Genomic DNA, 25,605 nt, shown 5'->3' on the forward strand with positions numbered 1-25,605 from the left:
TTTCTGCTCTAAAAGCTTTATTATCTAACAGTGTGCCTCAGAGCTCAAACGGATCATTAGAATATATATATGTGGTGCTTTTTAAAGGTTAGTGAGACCAGAGAGACGGTGAAGCGAGACTAAAGCCATCACGTACCTGAGTGGCCTCCAGACACCACTTCAGTATTCCGGTGCTGATCCCGACCCGGTGTTTTCTGTTCCTGCAGCAGAGAATAAAAATGCACACGTTACTGAGTGAAACTGTGGAAAGGTGCTAATTCTATAAAATAAAGTCCTCCATTTTAGTCTCTTCTAGGGAAATGTGCATTACATTTGTACAGAAATAGTGATATTCTATTGTATTTATTTAAAACCAACTGGGTGCTTTGAGATTAAAATAAGAACCGAGGATTATTTCCAGCAGACGTGACTTTCAGTTGTATTTATTTGATGCAGCTCGACTGCACAGCTGTGATGCTTCTGTTCACACCTCCACCAACCAAAGAATCTGGCCGTGACTAAAACTGTAATCCCTCCCTTATCTAGTTTCATCTGTACTGTGCTGTTTCCACTGCCATGATTAAACGGTGACTCCACTTCTCACATTCCTGTTTTCTTGCTGCAGTTTGACTCAACAGGTTTGTTCCTGTGTTTAGTGAAACCGAACTACATTTATTAAATAAAATCTTAATTATTTTAATATTTAGAGAGGAGTGAGGGTGAGAGAAGGGCAGTGACACGGTGGAGATGAACATCCGTCAGCAGGGACTGAGTGAAAAGTGATTTCTGGTTCTACGGGGCCGTTTTAGTTTTATTTGTTTTAATTTTTTATATAATTAACTGGTGGGACAGTTAGAACATAAAGAATCTGTCCCTTAAAGAAAATGACCTCAACTATTTGTTTTCATTGTGTTGAAGACATTTCAACACAAACATGGTGCTGAAGAAAAAAGTATTTTACGTCTGTAAGTAATTTTAAAATCGTGTTTCTGTAATATATCATCTTTTTAAAAAGAGCTGCTTGACTCTTGTTTTTATTAACACTTAATGTGGAAGTGATAAAATTTTGAGTTTATCAAAACTTCTGACTAAATTTGGGTCAATTTAAGAAAATGTACTTTAAAGAATTTGTAATGTGTAATTTCCATGAGCCTAGAGTGTTAGACTCACATCACACAGAAGCTAGCTTTAGCTTTTTCCTCGACATTAGTTTCTACTGCTCTTCATTGTCCTGAAGGGATTTTTATGTCTCCACTGGCTGAAAGGGTCTGCTTACCTTTACTAGACGGTGAAACTGCGCCATCTGGTGGACATCCGCGGCACTGCTCCTCGTTTCAATTTGTCGGAGCTGATAAATAAAAAAAATGATAAAAACAGTGGAAAACGATCAAATATATTTCTGTTAATCTTTAAGATGTAAATACATATGGTAGTTTACATATTTTACAATTAGCGATTTCAAAACTTAATAAAAACCAAAAGTTTTTTGAACACAACAAAAAAAACTAATATTTTTCTACTTGGTTTTTTTAGACCTTGTTGATTACTTTCGCTGTTTTTTCCGTAATTGGACTCGATATTAAACAATGAAACAAGCTGTTTAAATAAAGTAGTTAAATATAAACTAACCGGTGACCAGAGTCAGCCTGGCGGTAGCCGCCATGACAGTTTTTTGTTGTTTATGTAATATTCAGTTGTCCGCTAGAGGGCGTCTGTTACCTTTACGACAATTTTTTATTGTTTATTTTTTACTTTAATGTTTATAGTTTACTAGTTTTAAGTTACCCAAACAAGTCTTAAATCACGAGCCTAGAGTGTTAAACTCACCTTCATCACACAGAAGCTAGCTTTAGCTTTTTCCTCGACATTAGTTTCTACTGCTCTTCATTGTCCTGAAGGGATTTTTATGTCTCCACTGGCTGAAAGGGTCTGCTTACCTTTACTAGACGGTGAAACGGCGCCATCTGGTGGACATTCAGCGGCACAGCTCCTTGTTTCAATTTGTTGGAGCTGATAAAAAAAATTTGTAAAAACAGTGGAAAACGATCAAATATATTTCTGTTAATCTTTAAGATGTAAATACATATGGTAGTTTACATATTTTACAATTAGCGATTTCAAAACTTAATAAAAACCAAAAGCTTTTTGAACACAACAAATAAATATTTTTAGGCCCGAGCAGCGAAAGCGCTGCGAAGGCCTCTTGTTTTTGCTCTGATTATTATTATTTTTTGTTATTCCGTGCCCCCTTTGAACAGCTTTTTGGGGACCTTAACATACCCCAAAACTCACAATATTTTGCACACTTGTCAGGCCTGGTGAAAAATTTGATATTTTAAAGGTCCCAAAAAAATCGCAAAGAAAATGGCTGAACAGCGCCCCCTACAAAGTGAAAAAAACCCCTCTCCATAAAGCTTAGTTTATCGTACAGTTATGAAATTTGGTACACTTGTAGTACTCAACAGTCCGCACAGAAAAGTCTCTTGCAACCATGGTCAATATCAAACAGGAAGTCGGCCATTTTGGGTTGAAATGGCGATTTTTTGCCGTTTTTGCCGTTTTTAGGGTCCGTTTCTGATTGGATTGCTCGATCATTTTTCGCACGATCGTCTCAAAAATTGTGTAAAATTGCTCAGAAGGGATGGGCGAACAAAATGAGATAAGGATTCTGAGTTTTCGTATATGTTGAAGGGGCGGAGCCAGGCCTCGAAGTTTGACTACTCGCCAAAAATATTTAAATTGCTATAACTTCATAACTGAATGGAATAGAGTTACCAAACTTTCTGTGGTCATTCGTCATCCACCCACAAAGTAAATTGAAAGGTCGGATGATGACATCACACAAGCCCCGCCCCCTCAGGACCAAAAAGATCAAGTTTTACTGTGAAAGGTCCCAAATTGCCCCATTTCACTTAATCACCACAAATTTGTAGCTGGTAACTCAAGACAAGTGGGGGTTGCTTGGCGTCACTTTATGGGAGTTTTCGGCAGAGGGCGGGGCTGTGGTGGCGCGGCGAATTCAGGCGTACCGCCTTGGCCTTACGTTTGCCTCCCATTTCGTCATTTCCAAAGATATCGTCACGAAACTTCTTGTGAGTGATCCTAGTCCGGCCCCCCAAAAGATCTGATGTGAACATCTGGTGGGCGTGGCCTATTTTCTGAAATAGCGCCCCCTAGGACCATTAAAACTATTAGCCCCAAGCCATGCTTTGACTGAGGATTACGAAATTTGGTACACTAATGTGGTGTCTCAGGACCTACAAAAAAGTCTCTTGGAGTCAAGTTCAAAGTCGCACAGGAAGTCGGCCATTTTGGATCAAGTACGCGATTTAGTGGTTTTCGCACACGTTGTTTGGAGAGTGATGCTCCGTCGCCCTTTTCACCAATCTCCTTCAAACTTCTGCTATATACCCTTAAGACATAGGGGAAAAAATTCAACCGTCGGATTTTTCAAAAGTTGAAAGGTGTGGGCGTGGCTAAGCCTCAAACTTTGACCTGTCGCCACGCTACTCTTTTTTTCACAGCTCCCTACTGGACTCCTTTTACCCAATCACCAGGATTCTGTGGCAAACAGCAGTAGACAAGTTGAGGTTACTTGGTCTCCAGTACTGGCAGGTTTTGAAAAAAGGCGGGGCTTTGGGACCATGGCGAAAATCGCCATCACGCCATGGAAATACGTTTGTCTCTCATTTCTTCAGTTATCGTGATATTGCTACGAAACTTCTGGTGAGTGATCCTAGTCTGAGCTCCAAGAGAAATAGACAGCTGAATTTTGTGGGCGTGGCCTATGTTTTGAAATAGCGCCCCCTAGGACCATTTAAACTATTAGCCCCAAGCCATGCTTTGACTGAGGATTACGAAATTTGGTACACTAATGTGGTGTCTCAGGACCTACAAAAAAGTCTCTTGGAGTCAAGTTCAAAGTCGCACAGGAAGTCGGCCATTTTGGATCAAGTACGCGATTTAGTGGTTTTCGCACACGTTGTTTGGAGAGTGATGCTCCGTCGCCCTTTTCACCAATCTCCTTCAAACTTCTGCTATATACCCTTAAGACATAGGGGAAAAAATTTAACCGTCGGATTTTTCAAAAGTTGAAAGGTGTGGGCGTGGCTAAGCCTCAAACTTTGACCTGTCGCCACGCTACTCTTTTTTTCACAGCTCCCTACTGGACTCCTTTTACCCAATCACCAGGATTCTGTGGCAAACAGCAGTAGACAAGTTGAGGTTACTTGGTCTCCAGTACTGGCAGGTTTTGAAAAAAGGCGGGGCTTTGGGACCATGGCGAAAATCGCCATCACGCCATGGAAATACGTTTGTCTCATTTCTTCAGTTATCGTGATATTGCTACGAAACTTCTGGTGAGTGATCCTAGTCTGAGCTCCAAGAGAAATAGACAGCTGAAGTTTGTGGGCGTGGCCTATATTCTTAAATAGCGCCCCCTAGAGCCATTAAAACTTTCAGCCCCAAGCCATGCTTTGACTGAGGATTACGAAATTTGGTACACTAATGTGGGGTCTCAGGACCTACAAAAAAGTCTCTTGGAGCCAAGCGTAAAGTCGCACAGGAAGTCGGCCATTTTGGTGCAAGTACGTGATTTAGTGGTTTTCGCACACATTGTTTGGAGAGTGATGCTCCGTCGCCCTTTTCACCAATCACCTTCAAACTTCTGCAATACACTCTTAAGACATAGGGGAAAAAATTCAACCGTCGGATTTTTCAAAAGTTGAAAGGTGTGGGCGTGGCTAAGCCTCAAACGTTGACCTTTCGCCATTACTTTACTTGACTTAATAACTCCCATGTGCATGATCAGATCTTTTTCGAACTTTGTCTGTGTGATCATTGACCATATCTGTAAACAATGACAATGTGGACAGCTGACATCACCTAAGCCCCGCCCCCTGACTACAGGAATTTATTTTTTATGCTGAAATGCCCATATTTGTCCCCTCTAATTTAGTCAACATGACCCTAAGGTCATGCACTGTCTTCATGATGCTGTAATGACCATTCAGATCTGATAGCTTTCCAGAAAGGGAGGGGCTTTGATGCCATGGCGAATTCTGGCGTAACGCCGTAATCTTAATATTCAATTTAATGGTGAGCTCAGAGGGGATGCTGAGTCAGGGTGAGGTGCAGACTAGGAGGCCATTCGCGGTTTCTGGTGTCGGGGTGGTTGACGTTTCTGTTCTGTCAGACGTGCACTGGTGCGACGGCAGACCGGAGCGGCGCGGAGCTGCGAGGGCCGAACGACGCTGCTTGCAGCTTTAATTCTACTTGTTTTTTTTAGACCTTGCTGATTACTTTCGCTGTTCTTTCCGTAATTGGACTCGATATTAAACCAGGAAACAAGCTGTTTAAATATAGTTAAATATAAACTTTTTTTAAACAAGTTTTATTTAACCAATGAAGCTTACAGGCTTACATAAGAATCAGTATTTACAGTTGAATTCTGAGCATGACAAAACAAAAAAAAAAGCAGGTGTACAAACAGAAACAATAATATTAACCTAGCTCAATATCAACCTGCAGAAATCATAACCAAAAAAAAATTATATATTACATCAAACAACATTAGGGGTAAAGGAAACATTCACCAAATTGTTATAGAGCCAAATGGCTTTCTTGGAACTACATAATTTAAGAGAATCCATAAAGTATGCAAGTTCTTTCAAAACAACAATAAAGATCGGTTTGATATTGCCAAATTTACATTTGTGTATTAAGAATTTAGCGAAAATAATCAAATCATTGACAGTGAATTGCTGCATTTTATTTTCCAAAATAATACCATACTTGATGTCAGAAAAAGATAAGGAGCGTATAATGAAATTGTTATGCGTTAACCATGAGTGAAAACTATCCCAGAAACATTTGGTAAAGATGCATGTGAAGAATAAATGTATCTCAGTTTCTATATTAGAAGTGCAAAAGGCACAGTCGTTCTCTCCAATATTAAATTTAGACTGCAAGAAATCTTTGCAAGGATAAATACTGTTTATAGTTTTAAAATGAACTTCCTTGGCTTTAGGAGGGATTGAGAATTTGAGATAGTTGCATCTAATGTTTTTAACATCAGAATTACTAAATTGACGTACTAATTCCTGTCTTCTAAGAGGTAAGGGAAAGAGGACGTCAGTGAGCCAACATCTAAGGATTTTATTATTGCAGTTCCTGTCCACAAAAGAACAGTTCTTAATTGTTAAAGGAGGCATTATTGGAATAAGGCGAGAGTACAACAAAGTGCCTTTCAAATTAGCATATATAGCTGGTGGGATTGCCTTGATTACCTCGGCATATTGCTTAGAAGAACAAGTTAGGTTAAATTTGCGATTGAAAGCCGTAAAATTAAGAAATTCTCCATTCTGGTCCATCAAATGCAAAATGGACCATACTCCATGTCAATCATTTAAAAAAAAAAGATTTCCTTTTAATCAGGATATAACGGTTGTTCCATATTGGCGTGTTGCGCGGTGTGAAGTTATGTGCATACATTAATTTCCAATATTGTAGAACTTGCTCGTGAAATTTGGATAACTTAATAGGGAGTTTGGATAATTCAAAGTCACATTGAAGAAGCAATTGGATTCCGCCTACACTGGAGAAAATTTTAGCAGGAAGATTAAACCACAACATATTTATATTCTTTATAAAATTTTGTAGCCATTTTAACTTAAGTGCACCATTCATTATATCAAAATCGATTGCATTGAGACCCCCTTCCTCTATTGATTTGATGATGTCATTCCTTCTTATATAATGATGTCTGTTTTTCCATATAAAGTTAAAATTGTTTTGGTTAATTTCTTTAATAATATTTTGAGGAATTCTTAGAGAATAAGCCGGATAGATAATTCTTCACAATCCTTCCATCTTGGATAGAAGTAATCTACCAAAAATTGAGAGATCTCTTTGTAGCCATATGTTTAAAATACTTTTACTCTTTTTAATTAAGCTCTCAAAATTACATTTTTCTCTCATTTCTAAGTTTTTTGAGATTGTAATGCCCAAATACTTGACTTGATCTTTAACAGGTATGCCATGCAGTTATTTGAGGATGATTATGAATGGCCATTAATTCACATTTATCTATGTTTAAATAAAGGTCTGAGGCTTCTGAAAAACAACTAACTACTTGTAAAGCAATTGGGATCTGTTCCTTATTTTTAAGGAAGAGCGTAGTATCGTCTGCCAGTTGAATTATAGCTAACGAATTACCAAAAACATCTAATTTCTCTATCTGACTATTCTTAATCATGATGCTGAGAATTTCCACCACCATGATAAAAAGAAGAGGGGAGGCTGGACACCCCTGTCGGATGCCTCTTTCAATGTTAAAACGTTTGCAGGTTCCAGATGGCAACAGTACAGTACTATTAATATCCCTGTATAAGGTTTGAACAATTTCACACAACTTTGTTCCAAAGCCAAAATGGTGTAACGTGTCTAACATGAAGGAATGGTTGACTCGGTCAAAGGCTTTGCAGAAATCCAAAAAAAGAACAAAGCCATCATCCTCAATTGTGTCCCTGTAATCTAACAAATCTAGGACCAACCTAATGTTGTTATGTATGGAGCGACCCCTGATAAACCCAGATTGGGAATCGCTGATGATTTGTAAAATACCTTCTTTGAGCCTATTAGCCACAACATGAGCGAGTATTTTGTAGTCCACATTAAGGAGCGTAATTGGTCTTAGATTGCTTAGAATTTTTTTTATCTTTGCCATTCTTCAGAATCAAAGAGATGAGTCCTTGTTTGATCTTTAATATTATTCCCAAAATGTTTATAAAAGTCAGATGTCAGACCATCTTGACCAGGGGATTTCCCAACGGAAAGTTGTTTGACTGCTGCCTCTACTTCAAAAATCTCAATCTCTGCATCACATATCATTTTAAATTCCTGACTGATTTTTGGGATGAGATGTGTAATATTATCCAATAGGTTTGATTCATTGCCACTAGATGATGAATAGAGGTCTTTATAAAATGTATAAACTTCTTCAGCAATAATTTTGGTATCCGTGCATTCTACATTGTTGATGATAAGTGAATTAATTAAATTCCTCTCCTGTCGTCTTTTTTCAAGTCCACAAAAGTATGCGGTATTGCGTTCACCTTCCTCAAGCCATTTCGCTCTTGATCTAATAAAAGCACCTCTGTTAAATTTAAACTAACCGGCGACCAGTCAGCCTGGCGGTAGCCGCCATGACAGTTTTTTGTGGTTTATGTAATATTCAGTTGTCCGCTAGAGGGCGTCTGTTACCTTTACGACCATTTTTTATTGTTTATTTTTTACTTTAATATGTTTATAGTTTGCTAGTTATAAAGAGATCCAAACAAGTCTTAAATCAACAAAAGGTCTCAACTCCAACCAAACATGCTTAAGTTACTAACAGGAAATGAGCCCTTTACTTTTCTTGGTAACTTGATATTTCCATCGTGGCCACAAGGGGGCAGAGTAACACTTGTTTTCTGTTTGCACCGAAGCTTGCTAAACTGATCTTTCTCCTCTTGTCTGGTTTTATGACAAGTTTAGTGAAACCAGACCTAAAGTACAATATTTGTACCACATTTTTAGATTTGATTGATTAAAAATCTATCAAAACAATGTCCTGTGAACCGATTAAACCATTTTACAGTTTTAATCAGTAATAATAATAATAATAATAAAAAAATACAATTATTGTAAAGTCGTTAGCATGGTCCAACAAACATATGTAGAAAAATAACTCAATAATAATAATAACAATAATAATAATAGTATTGTTTTATTTTTATTAATATTATTATTATAAACAGTTATTTTTCTACATCTGTTGGACCATGCTGAAACTTCACACAGCTCAGTTAGAACAAATCCTAAATCTGGACAAATAAAGAAATAACTTATTTGAATTTTTATTATAAACTTCATGATGACATTTTTATTGCCCTACTGAGCTCCAGCACTACTACGGATCAGAACTCGTTTTGTTTTTCCTCTGAACCATAACCAGAAACACATCTAATTATGACTGAATGTGGAGTAAAGACACAAGACTTGTCACACCTGCTGGTTCCTCGCCTGTGCAACGACGCTGCCCAAAGTAATGATGGATGCTTTAGGAGCTCCACGGGCCACCAGAGCCGGAGCCACCAAGAATGAACCCTGAAAGGAAAGATGAGGAAATGAATGTGTTGTTTCTAATCACTGGTTGTACTTTTAGATTTGATGTTAAATCTAAATCTGTGTTTTGATGTTAAATTTCTTTTATCCTGAATTCTGAGTCTGTTTTTTTAGACACTCAGTGGAGCGTCTCAAAGCTCTCCTATCTTCAGGTTGACCCTTTGCTCCTCGTCGTGTTGAGCAGGAAGTCATCCTGAGGGATATCTGGTGTACACACACACACACACACACACACACACACAATATCTAGAATGAGGACACCAAAGCGCTTTACACAGAGTATCATTCATCCATTCACACCCCGGTGGTGATGAGCTACGTTGTAGCGCGGCTGCCCTGGGGCGCATTGACAGAGGCGCCACCGGTCCCTCAGACCACCACCAGCAGGTAAGGCGGGTTAAGTGTCTTGCCCAAGGACACAAAAGCAGAAATCTCTGTCAAGAGTCAGGATCAAACCTGCAACCTTCTGATTACTGAACAAGCCACTCTACCTGCTGAGCTGCTGCTGCCCCAAGACAGTTTTTACATCTACATACTGGAAATGAATAATCCAGAATATGTTTAAACACACATATTTTATTGTAAACCCCAAACTTCCACTTTTCCTGTTAAACATCTGATGTGTTTCAGACTTCAGACTGGGTCAGACCATGTCATAAAGTGGGTGAGAACAGTCACCAGTTTAATCTCATTTAACTAACTAGTTCCTGTTTAACCAGGTTACTTTTATTCTGTGGTCTGCAGACATGAACTCCTCTGGGATTGTTTATGTTCTGCATTCAGTTACTGAATATGTGCAATATTATCATTATCATTATTATCATTATTATTATTATTATTATATATATATACAGTATATATATATATATATATATATATACTGGTTTACAGCAGCTCCTAAATATCTGCTCTGAATATGGTGTGCAGTACGATATTCAGTATAATGCTGTTAAAAGTGCTATCTTGATATGTAGAACCAAGCAGGATAAAAAGCTAAACTTTCCTGTGTTCAAACTGTCTAATAGTGATCTTAATGTGTGTGAGAAGGTGAAATACCTTGGCCACTTTATAACCGATCAAATGCGTGATGATGCTGACATCCACAGACAGTGCTGTAAGCTGTATGCACAAGCTAACACTATAGCACGTAAGTTTAGTTTTTGTTCACCTCCAGTTAAGGTGGCTTTATTTAAAGCATATTGTACTCCGCTCTACACAGCCCAACTGTGGTCATCCTACAATCAAAGCAGCATGAATAAGCTGCAAGTTGCACACAACGATGCCTTAAGGATCATACTTAAAATACCCAGAGGGGGCAGTGCCAGCCAGATGTTTGTAACAGCAGGCGTTTGTACTTTTAAAGCACTTTTACAGGCCGACTGGATAGCTCTGCCAACAGTATCATTTTTAGCAATCACTGATCCTACTGTGAGCAGTTGTCGCTATTTGTCCAGTATAAGGAAACACTGGTTGAAGTGTTTGTGTGGTTAACCTTGTGTGGAACAGTGTATAGTAAAGTTTTTAAATTACATTTAGATTTTAATTTAGTTTTATGCTGTTATCTTTTTATTTCTATTTTATCTATTTTGTTTCATTGATCTGTTGTTTTATATACATTTTATCTGGACCTAAGAGTCTGTCAATAAAGATGATCTATCTATCTATCTATCTATCTATCTATCTATATTTTATCATCATTGCTCAAATCAACTCACAGATGTTAGGAATAGACATGTTTGCTGTTCTGTATATCTAGTGTAACTTCAAATCATTTATTTTTCCTGTTTTTGATCTAACTGTGATCATGGAGCGTAGCAACTCGACTAAAGTGGTGGTGAATTAGCCGGAGTGAAACAAGTGTTCAGTTTTACAACTAAACCAACAATCTTTGTTCAAAAATGAGAAAGATCCTAATTTAAATGTTCATTCGACACAAATAAAGTTAAAATAACAAATACGAATATGAAAAGCACAAAGCTACACCAACCTGCTTTTCCTCCTTCCTGCACAGGTTCAAGTAATTATCCTAATGACCCAGGTGGGTTCCCTTAGACTGTACCATTTACACAGGTAGAGCTAAACAAACCCACAACTAAAGTTAACCCAGCTGTAAAAATGACAATAAAAGATTCTTTACTTCAGTCAGAGAAACAACGTTTTATGTCAGAAGGAAAGTAAATAAATTAGTCACTCATGTTCATGTAAAAATGTATGGAATCGTTACTGCTCACCTTTAATATCCAGCGGATTGGCGCCATCTAGCGGATGTTTGTTGGTAGTACTCCTCTTCGTCCTTCAGCTATGGAGAAAAAGAAATCCTGTTAACTCAACTTTCTGTAGATCTAATAAGTACAAATATTTGACAGTTTTATAAACTTTTAATTTCAGGTTTTATAAAATACTGAAGGCTTTTTGGAAACAAGAAAATATTTTTTTTCTGCAAGTTTGATGGACCATGCCGGTAGTTTCTCTGGTATTTTTTACTGTGGTCTGAGTCGATATAAAACCAGGAAACAAGCATTTATAAAATTATTAAACATTACAAACTAACCTGTGTAATCCTTGTCAACCTTCCTATGAGTCTGGTACGACGGTTTTCTAGGTTGGTGAAGGCTAGTCATCGTATTTTATTTAATGTGTGCATATTTTACCGCTTACTAAGTGAAATAAACAACGTTAAAGTCAACAAAATGTCTCAACTCTCGCATCAAATCTGTTTTATTTTGAAGGTACCAACAGGAAGCGAACCTTCTACATGTCTTGGCCAACTTGACATCAATGCTGCGGTTCTCCTTTCTCGCCACAAGAGGGCAGAAAACCCCTGATCCCCACACGAATGTCCATATTCGGAGTCCTGTGTCGTTAATGTGGGCTGTGCAAACTAGATGGAAATGGTTTGATCTTTAAACACTCCCATCCTAAAGGTTTTTCAATTATTGGTAAAGTAATTTTAATACGTTTTGGTAATTTGAGGCTCAACCGGGAAAAGCAGACTGATAAATAAAATTATATTTGTTTTAGTTAAACAAATACATTTTGGCTGAACAAACACGGATTTTTGTAAAACATTTCACCTGTTTTATTTAGCTAATAAAACATAAACGTTAGCTTTTAATTCGGCCCGCCAGAGGGTAATAATAAATCAGTTTCACCATTCATTTCTATTTAATATCCTTTTAGAAAATCAATAATTTAAAAATACATATTTTAAATCTCACGTGTCTCAGCTGTCATTTATATTATTTATTATTTTAACCTGAAGGAAGAGAGCAACGTCACGAAGGATGACTGACAGCTTCCCTCCAGCAGAGGGCGCCCAAGGCGACCACCGGCCCGGTCTGCCAGTTTTATTTTGAAACTACTGGCAGGAAGTAACACATTTAACTTGACACGATGAAACCCGAGGAAGATTTAATTAATTATCAGTCTTTTTGTTCATTTGTTTGCTTATTTGTTCTGTTTGGGGTTTGTTTTTATTTTGTTTATTTATATGTTGTTGTTAGTACTTCCTGTTCATTATCCTTCTTCTATATGTTGGAATTCAGCCTGTTCTGGTACTATCTCATGTTGGTAAAACTGATTCTTTGTAGAGATTGTTATAATTGTTGTACATTATATTTTGTGCAAAAAAAAAAACCCCCGAGGAAGATAAGTGACAAATAATTCCGCAAACACAGTTAGTAACTAAATACGTTTTTTTAGATAAAAAAAAATTACAAATGTATTTTCTTTAAACATTAATGTAACTGATGAAAAGCAATAATATGTAAATTAGTCAGATCAACCTTTATTTATATACAGATGAAACAACAGAGGCTTTCTGACAAACTCCTGCTTAAATCTGAAGCTTTTGTCACATGGTGGAACGTCTGCATGATAATTAAAGCCACAACGACAAACCAAACCCTGGTTTAAGTCGTGTAAGTTTTAATAACTCCTTCTGTCCAGCGTGGACACTCATAATAGCTTTGCTGTCTGTGTGTATGAGGCTTTATAAATAAGTCATAACTATAGAATCCGTTTAGAAAATTATAACCTGCAGTTTGAGAGCTGCTCATACTTTTACCGCTGTGGTCGGCTGGGAGGATGAAGGCAGAGCTGAGATCAAAGTTCACTTAGAAAAAACTCTGCATTCTCTGATGGGCCTGAGATGCTCCGTGCTACAGCTTAGGGAGGTCGTTGTGCACCTGCAAATGTACGAGTGTGTGTGCTTGTGTGTGTGTATGTGTGCGTGCGTGTGTGTGTGCATGTGCATGTGTGCTTGTGCATGTGTGTGTGCTTGTGTGTGTGTTTGTGTGTGGGTGCTTGTATGTGTGTGTGCATGTGTGTGTGTGCATGTGTGTGTGTGCGCTTGTGTGTGTGTGCTTGTGTGTGTGTGCTTGTGTGTGTGTTTGTGTGTGTGTGTGCTTGTGTGTACTCACACGTCTTTTCTTGGCAGAACTTTGCCACATACCAGACACACACTCCAGCTGACACGTTGACCTCGTCACCTCTCACCTTTACACAACAACCATAATGTCATTCACACAGAGCAGGAAGAACGTGTTATATTTACAACAACGCTACACACACACACACACACACACACACACACACACACACACACACACTCACACACACACACACACACACAAACACACACACACCTCAGTTTAATGTTAAAACTGGAAAGCATAAAACATTTTTAAAGACATTTTTAAACTAAACTCTAATTATTGAAGTCATGAACAAGAATATTTGTTCATGAATTTTCCAGGTTTGTTTTTTGTTTGTCTTTTTTACATCAGGCCAGTTGTTCAATTCAATTCAAAGATGCTTTATTAATCCCAGAGGGAAATTAGAGTTTCAGTACACACAAGTCTGAGATTAGACATACATGCATAGGCAAAGACACATGACAAGAATTGGTGACTGTGGTCATTCGCAACCCGAGTCGCGTTACCTTAATAGAGATCAGAGGGGTTTACATGAGGATTGGGTCAGGTGGAGGAAAAAAAGGCACTTCAGAGTTACCCTCCACAGGGAGGGCAGCTTTGCTATGAAAAAAACACCTCAGACAGAAATGCAACAGACTTCAGACATCACACAAAAGAAGTGTCCACTAGGTGGGGAGGTAGGGTTGTGGACTCTCCACACATCAGTGCATGCAGCCGCGGTGAGCAGCGCTCGTCACCTCCGTTTGGACAGGGGAGGGAGGTCGTTAGGTTTAGAGAGCACAGTGACTCCTGGAAACGATTCAACGGCCTTCACCGGTCGCAGTCCCGCCCAGGCTGGGATAGGGAGACAGAGTTGCCATGGCGACGGCAGCATTCCACATTTCTTCTGAGGGGGAGTAATCACTTCAGCTTCGCAGGCTCAAGGGCACCAGATTCAGATAAGAACTTGTTTTGGGCCAGACAGATAATTTCCTCTCTGTCTTAAAGTTCTGTTGGTCCTCAACCCCTCTAAATCCAATAATGGCGTAATTAATTTATCCCAATCCGTGCTGATCCGTCCACTTTCTCCTTGATCGAATTCACCTTCTGTGCCAGAGCCTGAATCTCAGCCAAAGTTCCAAGCTTATGACTCATTTTGACAATTATTTGAGTTTGTGCGTTCACAGCGCTGTGCAATCCATCCCTGAGCTCCAGGATTGAGCCAATATTCCTCAAAAGCTCGTTAATTTTCCGGTAAGCCAGGTAACCACTCAGGCCAAAAAGCAGGAAACCTAACACCAACACCACGAATATCCAGACGTCTTCAGAATCCTCTACAGACAGTTGAGAGAGGCAGATCAGGTTCCACTGTTTCCAGGAGTCCATGATATGCCCAGCTGGCTCTGTCCCAGAGGGGCATCTGGGAGCCCCTTCTCCCGTTCTCATCGTTGAAAAAATCTTGTCAATCGCGTTGAGAGACCAACTGACCAGATCCATTTTTAATAATTTCCAGTTTCCAGAAAAAATGCAGAAGCGCCGTCCACCCAAAGACAGACAAAGAGCCTTGTAAGATAAGATAGGGAGGAGAGGAGGAAAAAAGCGTATGTGCTCTCCAAGAGCCGGAAAAAGTTCTCTAAGATATTAAGATTTGCAGATTGACATTATCATTATTATAATTTAAACAATGAAATTAGCCTCTTTACACTCTTCTATTCATAATTTTAGGAATGTTGAGATGTTAGCTGATGGATAGCCACATCCCCTTTTGTTTCTACATGCGGCGCCTGTTCTTTAGAACGTCTTACCTTACGATCCGCCAGTCAGCTTCTATTGAAGCCTTAAAGTCACGACTAAAAACCCACTTTTATTTACATCTTGACTTGTTCCTTGTTAAATTATTACTTTTAGTTCTTTTCATTCATATTTTTATTAGGTTTAACTCATTTTTTAGAATGGCCATTCTGGCAGTTTTACTTGTTTTATCCTTTGCTCTGTTTTTGATATGATCCATGTTTTAGTACTTCTGTACGTAAGGCGCTTTGGTTGTCTCTCATGTTGTACTGAAATGTGCTCGACAAATAAAGTGGTATGACTATTTTCTGTTTTAATTGATGATCTCTGATCATTTTTACATAATCGATCAAACCTGTCTCTAGATGGAGCGCTAATCTAAATTATTGACATGTTCTTGCTATTAAATTTACACTTTTGTCATTTAACCGGAAGCATCGTGTGTGTGTGTGTGTGTGTGTGTGTGTGTGTGTGTGTGTGTGGCTGCAACCTTCCATGCAACAAGGGTTAATTAAATCAGTTTTACTGCCATCTAGCGGTCATTTTGACGAATTTCAGTTAAATAAACATCAAACTTTAGTAGTTTCTCCTTTTATAAGGAACCTGCCTCCATGTGTAAATGTTGTTATGTGGCTGGTGTTGTCTGGAGAACAGCTCTGAGATAACTTCAGTCATGAAAACATTGTTTAAAGTCTCACTGACCCCAATTCAATCCAAGTTTATTTCTATTGCGCCAAATCACGACAAGAGTCGTCTCAAGGCACTTCACACTGCAAACATTCCGGTACAGGTCAGTTCATTAAGCTAATCCCATAGTTTAGTGTTCTATTATTCACCAACACGTCATAATTTAGCTTTACCTTTTAAAGCTATTTTTATTAATAGCTCAGCTGAATGAGAATAAACCTAAATGAACAAATGAAATGTTAGAATCTGTTTAAATTAAATGTGAGCACATTTCATTTATTTAATGGCTTTATTCAGATATTTCTGAAACTTTCCACAATGACTGTGAATATGAAATAGGTAGTGATGATTGTTTGTAAAATATATAAAAACCACATCTGGACTGTGGGACAAAGAATGTTGTGTGAACGGGTGAATTTGGTTTTTAGTGTGAAAGGCGGAGTTCTTGAAATCCTTTCTATTTACCTTTGATAATTTTCTTGGGGAAATTGTCTTTACTGGATTCTCGCCAGTCTGGCTGTCGTTTGCTCTAACTGGACTGCTACTGGAATCCTTACAGCTCTGGTTGAAGCGGCACAGCGGACCTGGAAGCCTGTTTCCTGTCTTAATAACAGCAGAGTAATTGGCCCACACTTACATCAAAAGGGTGGAGCCATCTGGGAATGCTTAAAATGAGGGAGATGGAAGAGGAAGGAAAAAGAGAGTTAAAGTGAGTTTGTGCCCTCAGCTGTCTGCTTTCCTACCTCATCTACTTCCATTTGTGTCACGTCCTCGTCCCACGAGGCGTAGAGGTGCACCTTACCCTGCCTGCGCTGTGAGCACCTCTGCAGCTCTGAGTGTTATTTTTGGTGGTGATTGTGGTCCTCCAGGCAGGAAGGGCCTCAGCTGCAGATGTGAGCTGGGCTGGGAGCGGGAACAGAGCAGCACATTGTACTGGACATACTGGGAGAGCTCAGGCTGCAACCTGATCCAGGATCCTGCCATCACAGAACCATGCTGTCTACTGTCACTGCCTCACCCCCCCACCCCAGCACACACACACACACACGCACGCGCACACACACGCACGCACACACACACACACACACACACACACGCGCACGCAAGCACACACACACACACGCACGCACACACACACACACACACACACACAAGCACACACACACACACACACACACACACACACACTTCCTTCCATGCTTCAGACATAATGTTCTCTTCTAAATCTGCAAAATTCTTAAAAATTCATTTCAAAACAGATTTTAATCGACATAAAATCTCCATTGATCATAACTCCACACTCTCTACCAAGTCTTCTGTTAAAAAACCCATTCAGACAACCTTTTCTCACATTTCTGCGTGAGCTTGTTCATTTAAACTCACATTACCCATTTTACCTGCATAATTTTAATTTCTTCATCTTGCACCCTCCCTTTCCCCCTACCTGCTTCCCCTCGCTGATGCTTCTCTCCCCTTTTCTCTCTGGTGTTTGGCGGAGGTCTAGGCACCCATTGCACCATTTGGCCTCTCTGGGTAAATATTATCATCTGCAGACCCATCTGAATAACTGTTAGCTCTGAAACACTGGGGGTTACCCAAACATAAGCTCCTCTGAAGGGATTTGCAGGAAATGAGAACAAAAACAAGGAAACATCGTATCAAATTTTATCCTATTTTCCTGTAAAATGTTCACTCCATCCGATGTTATAGCATTACTACGTTCATCCGTCTTTTATTGTCAGGGTTGCAGGTGGATTCAACTCTTTTTTTCAGAATCTGCTTTGAAGAAATCCTGAGTTAAGTTTTGTAGCTAAAATAAGTTTGGTGGATTTTCACTTTTAACTTTCTGACTTTCTACAAGAGTTTGTTATACTTAACCCAGCGGTGTCCTCGGTGGTAAAGGGGGTCCCTAACAGCTGTGCTAGCTGTGATTTTACACATCTCAAGGTCAAATTACTTCATTTCTATATAAATATTTAGCTTTTTGGGGCACTAGAGTTTATTATTGTGGCTTTAGATCTTGCATTGATTTAACCAGAGAAAAGCATCAGTGACCCTGTGAGTTTATTATGGGGAGTGCCACAGCAGGGCTGGCTGCAAATGGATTTAATTGACTGTTAAAAACTAAACTGGCTCTCTGCTGCAGCTCGAACACAGACCGAGGGAGGAAAACTGGGAAAATGTGAATACAGGTTCCTGTTTTAGTTCTATGGCTGCCTCACTTTAAACCTGTCCGTAACTGGTTTAACTGGGATAATTAGATTTAGTGGCTGCGCAGTGGCACAGTGGTTAGAGCTGCTGGGGGACTTCAATGCTCACGTGGGCAATGACAGCATGACCTGGAGGGGTGTGATTGGGAGGAACGGCCCGCCTGATCTGAACTCAAGTGGTGTTTCATTATTGGATTTCTGTGCAAGCCACAGTTTGGCCATAACGAACACCATGTTCGAATATAAGGATGCCCATCGGTACACTTGGTACCAGGGCAGCCTAGGTCGCAGGTTGATGATAGACTTTGTAGTCGTATCATCTGACCTGTGGCCGTATGTTTTGGACACCCGAGTGAAGAGAGGAGCTGTCAACTGACCACCTGGTGGTGAGTTGGATCAGATGGCAGGGGAAGATGCTGCGTAGACCTGGCAGACCCAAACGCATAGTGAGGGTCTGCTGGGAACGCCTGGCAGAAGAACCTGTTAAGACGGTCTTCAACTCCCACCTCCGGCAGAGCGTTGACCGCGTCCCAAGAGCAGTGGGGGTCATCGAATCCGAGTGGGCCTTGTTCCACTCTGCGATTGTTGAGGCGGCTATTGCTAGCTGTGGTTGCAAGGTGGCCGGTGCCAGTCGTGGTGGCAACCCCCGTGCTCGCTGGTGGACACCAGAGGTTCGGGGAGCCGTCAGGCTGAAGAAGGAGGCCTACAGGGCGTGGCTGGTCTGTGGATCTCCTGAGGCAGCAGACAGGTACCGGATAGCCAAGCGGGGTGCAGCAGTGGCAGTTGCCGAGGAAAAATCTCGGGCGTGGGAGGAGTTTGGTGAGGCCATGGAGAAAGTCTATCGATCGGCTCCAAAGAGGTTCTGGCAAACTGTCAGGAGAGGAAGGCAGCAACTCGCTCACACTGTTTACAGTGGGGATGGGGAGCTGCTGACGTCAACTGGGGCTATGGTCGGACGATAGAAGGAATACTTTGAGGAGCTCCTCAATCCCACCTACGCGCATTCCGAGGAGGAACCAGAGCCGGGAGACCTGGGTATGGACTGTCCATTCTCGGGGGCAGAAGTTGCTGAGGTAGTCAAACAACTACACAGCGGCGGAGCCCCGGGGGCAGATGAGGTTTGTCCTGGGTATCTCAAGGCTATGGATGTTGTAGGGCTGTCATGGTTGACACGTCTCTACAACATTGCGTGGTCATCGGGAGCAGTTCCTGTGGAGTGGCAGACCGGGGTGGTGGTCCCCATCTTTAAGACGGGTGACCTGAGGGTGTGTTCCAACTATAGGGGGATCGCACTCCTCAGCCTCCCTGGAAAGGTCTACTCCAAGGTACTGGAGAGGAGGGTCCGATCGATAGTTGAATTTCAGATTGAGGAGGAGCAATGTGGTTTTCGTCCTGGCCGTGGAACTGTGGACCAGCTCTACACCCTTGCAAGGGTGATGGAGGGGGCATGGGAGTTTGCCCAACCAATCCACATGTGCTTTGTGGATTTGGAGAAGGCTTATGACCGTGTCCCCAGGGGCACCCTGTGGGGGACGCTCCAGGAGTATGGGGTGGGTGGCTTTCTGTTAAGGGCCATTCAGTCCCTTTACCAGAGGAGCGTGAGTTTGGTCCGCATAGCCGGTAGTAAGTCGGACCTGTTCCCGGTGAGGGTTGGACTCCGCCAGGGCTGCCCTTTTTCACCGGTTCTGTTCATTACCTTTATGGACAGAATTTCTAGGCGCAGCCGTGGTGTGGAGTGTGTCGAGTTTGGTGGCAGGAGAATCTCGTCTCTGCTTTTTGCGGATGATGTGGTCCTCCTAGCTTCATCCAGCTCTGACCTTCAGCTCTTGCTGGGTAGGTTTGCGGCCGAATGTGAAGCGGCTGGGATGAGGATCAGCACCTCCAAATCTGAGACCATGGTTCTCGACCGGAAAAGGGTGGCTTGCCACCTCCGGGTCGGGGGAGAGGTCCTACCTCAAGTGGAGGAGTTTAAGTATCTCGGGGTCTTGTTCACGAGTGAGGGTAGGAGGGATCAGGAGATCGACAGGCGGATTGGTTCGGCATCTGCAGTGATGCGGACGCTGAGCCGATCTGTCGTGGTGAAGAGGGAGCTGAGCCAGAAAGCCAGGCTCTCGATTTACCGGTCGATCTACGTCCCAATCCTCACCTATGGTCATGAGCTTTGGGTAATGACCGAAAGAACGAGATCGCGAATACAAGCGGCCAAAATGAGTTTCCTCCGTAGGGTGGCCGGGCTCAGCCTTAGAGATAGGGTGAGGAGCTTGGACATTCGGGAGGGACTCGGAGTAGAACCGCTGCTCCTCCGGATCGAAAGGAGTCAGTTGAGGTGGTTTGGGTATCTGGTCAGGATGCCTTCTGGATGCCTCCCTGGGGAAGTTTTTCGGGCATGTCCTGCCGGCAGGAGGCCCCTGGGTCGACCCAGGACACGTTGGAGAGGTTACATCTCCAATCTGGTCCGGGAACGCCTTGGGGTCCTGCCGGAGGAGCTGGTGGAGAAGGCCGGGGAGAGGACGGTCTGGAGCTCCCTAGTTGGGATGCTGCCCCCGCGACCCGGACCCGGATAAGCGGAGGAAGACGACGACGACCTAAGTTATACTTTTGTAATGCATGCCAGTGTTTGGTTTTTAAACCTTTGTTGATTTTGCTTTAGTTATTAGTGATGTTCCTAGACAGCAGGGCAGAGTAGCCATGAAGAGATACTGATGAAACTATTCATGTTAGAATGAGCAATTATTTAAAAAACAGCGTTAATATGGGAATGTGTGTTCAAGTTAGTTCTGAGATGCATGTTTTGTTTAATGTCAGCACTTGTGTGTAAATAAAATTTGTCTTTTTTAAAGAGTCGGTATTGTTTATTTGAAGTGTGTCAGGAGGCTGCAGCTCAGACTGGAGGTGGGTAAGCAAACTAGTTTAGTGTGTGACAGGATGATAGACTGGCTCACTGTCTAACTCTGTATTAGTGTTATATTAGAGCATCACTGGAGTTTGTGTGGATTTCAACATTTTAGATCCCATATTTATGTCATATGAATAGTAACATGACTGTGATACCAAATAAATATTAATTTGACTCAGTACTTTATCACATCAACAGCCACTCGTCCCAGCTGCTAACAGACGAGATCGTCTTCATTCAGATGGAAGCTGAGCTTTGCTGTGCCCACCGTGCACTCGCTCATAAATGGTGGTTGGACTGTTGCCCATCTCCTCCAGCACAGAGCATCCTTTCTTATAGTTTACCTAAATGTTCAGTGAACACCTCCCATACTACATCCCGTATCACATTAGTACAGCTGAAACATTTAACATCAACTTTATTAAAAGCAGGGTCAGTAGAGCTGTAAAGTTGTTGGAAACAATAGCTGCATTATTCATCAAACTACTAAATAGCTTGCTTAATGGTAAGTATGAAATTGTAATTGTACGTCAAGTTTAAGCTACATAACATTTGATTAAGTGTTCATTGTTTGTTTATTTAGCAATAAAATTAATTTCTTCACTTGTTTCTCTTTTATCAGATCCAGTTGATGTGCTGCGGGCTCTGCAGGTTCCCTCTCTCCCCGAGGGTGTGAAGAAAGTCCCTGGCTTCTGCACATCCCGTCGCTCCAGCAGCCCTGATCATGCTTACCGCATCACCAAGAAGGCCCAGATCTCTGCCCCCACCAAGCAGCTCTTCTCAGGTAGTTCTCAGACTGATGCATAGTATTTAAGGTGACTGCTTCACAATAAAGATATTTATTTGTATATACTAAGTCATGTTTTAATATAGGTTTCATGATTTCACATAAAGAGATACTAAATTGATGGTTTTTTCTTCATATTTTCTAATGGTAAAAATTTTTTATGGAATTTTTATTTTTGTAGTGGACAAAGTAGTGAATCTCATTAAATGTCATAGAAACAAATCTTTATGCTTTATATGAACGGATGACAAATAGAAAAACATAAATTACCTGGCTATTCCAGTTTAAATGTGAAATTTTGTTAAGTAAAAATTTTTTGAGTCAAAATAAAAGTTATTTAATATTTATAAACATTAAGACGTGCAGTAATGCTTTACTTTTTTGTAAGAAGAATTATGAAAAACATCTTATCAAAACGCCTCATTCATTCAATCATTCATTCGTTGGTTGAACTTCAGAGGAAGCGCACGTGACCTTCAGGACAACTTCAGGCTAGGGCTAAGCTAGCTTTTATGGGCACGGATACAAGCCAAGATATTTGTCATAATAGATAGTTGGCGGTTTTTTAACATTTATTTTGTTGTTTTACCGTGAGTAACTGCGTAATATTAAGTAAAGGACAGGAAATAGTAGCGAATACAAACATTTATGCTTTCTAGCTAGCTAACGAGCAGCTAATGTTAGCTATCTATCGCTAAACGACTTTCCGCCTTCTTTGTCCTGATTTCTCCCATTAATATATTCATGTAAGTTTTGATGATGATGATATATTTAGATGAAAGATACGATGAACGTTTGTTTTGTGAAGCAAAGGTTTGCTTATAAATTCGAGGCTAGAGTATTTTGAATACTCTTAATTTCCCTCTGGGATTAATAACGTACATTTGATTTGGATTGTTTTATAATGTGAAACGTAATTATTGCAGCTTGCTAACTAGCTTAGCTTTGAATTAATTTTGAAGCCTTTTAAATTTCAGAGAGAAAGTTTGTGCTTTGTTCTGATTTGTTAATTTGATAATTATGTGATTCTGCACTTGTGAATAGAAAATAAAAAGCCTCACTTATGTTAAGTAAAATCTTCTTAAGTACAAAATGATTTCCAGCTCTTTTTATGTTTGTTATTTTTTTGTACAGCCTGTTATTATTAGCTCACATCTTGATTCGTTCTGATGCATTTTAGTGTGGGTGAATTTCTCTCATTGCTTTATTTTCAGCGGTGCCACCAAACACAGCTCCTAGTGTCTTGTCTACTTTTTTGTGAACTATCACTTCTCATTTAGATGTTACCTGTATCTTTGATCAGTTCTTTCTATTTTATTTCCCTTATTCAAGTATTCACTATAGTCACTTATTCACAGCACCAGAGAGCCACTATATTTTATACACAGGGTATGGGTAATCTAAACACACTTTTTTCTAAAGGGCACATTTATATGATTTATTAAATCTTTTTATTGGGGCATTTCTACCTTTTCTGCTAATATTTATTAAGTTTTTTATCTTTCCTTCCACCTTTAGGGCGTTTCCCAGAGAACTTCTCCATCATGGCTCTGATAAAGGCCCAGGCTGGTCTCCAAGCTTTCCTCCTCTCTATCTACAGTGAGCAGGGCATTCAGCAACTGGGCATTGAAATGGGACGCTCGCCTGTTTTTCTGTACGAAGACCAGAATGGAAAGCCAGCTCCTGAGGACTACCCGCTTTTCAAAGGCATCAACCTGGCTGATGGCAAGTCAGTAACCAGCAACACCAGTTTGTGACTGATTGAGATGAGTTATTTGTGGTTATGTGGGTGGTGGTGGTTAGGAATAGTATGATCTGCATGATGTAGGAGATGGTTGGTTTCTTTATTCTTTATTTGACATAAATGTTTGCTCACGGATTCTTCTTCTGTCACTAGGTGGCATCGCATTGCCTTCTCCGTTTCCAAGAAAAACGTGACTCTGCTGTTGGACTGCAAGAAGAAGATGACCCGTCCTCTTCCCCGGGGCAACAATGCTGTGATTGACACCAATGGCATCACAGTGTTTGGAGCTCGTCTGCTTGATGAGGAGGTTTTCCAGGTCAGAATCTTGAGAAAGTAAACCTTATTGTTAGGTGACTGAAAGCACTTCCACTGGTTCTACAAAGTTTAAACATTTCTGTTGAGTCTGAGATCATAAATAAATTATAATTGTTTTTGTTTGTTTTACAGGGAGACATCCAGCAGCTGTTAATTGCCTCCAACCCTCAGGCGGCCTATGACTTCTGTGAACACTACAGTCCTGACTGTGACTCCCCTCTTCCCAAGACCCAGGCTCAGGACCCAAACACATACGTGAGTAACACCACAGAACAAGTCCATGCAAATATAAGTTTCACCAAGGTAGAATAGCTCGAATAACCATTATTCTTCCCAAATTCGATCGACATTTATGTAGTTACAAAATGTCACACAGCCACATGGAAATCTAATTAGAACTAGCAAGACAAATGAGTAATTTGACCTAAAGTAAAAATCCTCAGACGTATATTGTACGCTGTACACTTTTAATTTTAGGCTCATTTATAGCTCCAGTAAAGCTGACCCAATAAGAGTCTGGGGACTTTATTTACAAGGGTCATGTTCTCCATAGACTTGAATGACAAAGTAATGTAAGGACAAAAATTAACTGCATCTAGATTGGATTTTTTTAATAAACCTTTTTCCCTTGAAAATAAATGGCTGCTTTTGTAGCGTAACCCTGGGTCCACACCAGGGGCATCAGCGGCACAAAACTGCAGCAAGACGGTTTTTTTTACTAGGTGCGTTAATCCACACTGCAAGCGATGCAGCATCTCTAACGTCCTCCTTGCTGGGCTTGTGAAGTCATCAAATCCCTCAAGACTTAATTCACCATTAAAGCAGGAAGAGGAAAATGGACATCACATCCATGAAGAAAAACACGCTGTTGCGCTTCTTGAAAGATACTGGGACTAAATAAGCCGTGAGATCACACGTATAGATGTTATCTTATCTACATAGATAAGAAAGCACATCTCTGCAATAGGCTTTTATTTTGAAAATTACCGGACGTATTACACTGATACCAAGTGTGAATTCCTGTCTAGCCCTGTGTTATTTGCTGAAATTGACGCATCCCAAAAAGCGGCCCACGGCTAAAATATAACCCTGTCATGCATTTAGCAGCACACCACCACCTGAAAAGTTGGGTGCCATTGCCAGTTTGGATCAACCCCATAGACTGTATGGATTATATTTGAATTTGTAACGTTCTGCTGCTGTTCAGCGCCGCTGATGCCCCCAGTGTGGACCTGGGGAAGATCAGGGGAAAAAAAAGAAGAGAAATATTTACAATAAGTTAAAAGTCCAACAAAATACCAGAGGCCACCCAACAGCGTAGACCTATTCACTTTTTTGCCACTGGTGGTGTGGTCCAGTGGTTTTTACTCACGTTTCCCATTACAAAAAAAAAAAAATTTGTAATTTTGCCATTTTCCTTTTACCTTTTTAAAGGAAAATTGTTTAGATTTTTTATTTATCATTAACTATATTTAGTAACAAAGCTTCAGCAGATGGACAGGCTGGTTAAAAGGTCCTCAGGCTCAGATTGGGTCATCTGATAACATCATCAAAGTCCTGCTCACCCTTTCTGTCTTCCTCGTGCATCCTCGTCTCATCAGCAGCAACAGGTTGTA

At 40.6% G+C, this 25,605-nt stretch overlaps 1 protein-coding gene across 1 annotated transcript in view; it reads left to right on the plus strand.

The window, feature by feature from the left end:
* Positions 1–19,284: 19,284 nt before the first annotated feature.
* Positions 19,285–25,605, plus strand: part of LOC139064220 (collagen alpha-2(XI) chain-like) — a 66,984-nt gene continuing 60,663 nt past the window's right edge. Inside the window, 7 exon segments of the mRNA XM_070547275.1 lie at positions 19,285–19,365; positions 21,088–21,139; positions 21,323–21,523; positions 21,766–21,927; positions 23,449–23,659; positions 23,828–23,990; positions 24,122–24,244. Of these exon segments, the coding sequence (XP_070403376.1) occupies positions 19,285–19,365; positions 21,088–21,139; positions 21,323–21,523; positions 21,766–21,927; positions 23,449–23,659; positions 23,828–23,990; positions 24,122–24,244 (993 nt within the window).

The sequence above is a fragment of the Nothobranchius furzeri genome, chromosome 19 (genome assembly GCF_043380555.1).
Source record: "Nothobranchius furzeri strain GRZ-AD chromosome 19, NfurGRZ-RIMD1, whole genome shotgun sequence".
Lineage (NCBI taxonomy): Eukaryota > Metazoa > Chordata > Actinopteri > Cyprinodontiformes > Nothobranchiidae > Nothobranchius > Nothobranchius furzeri.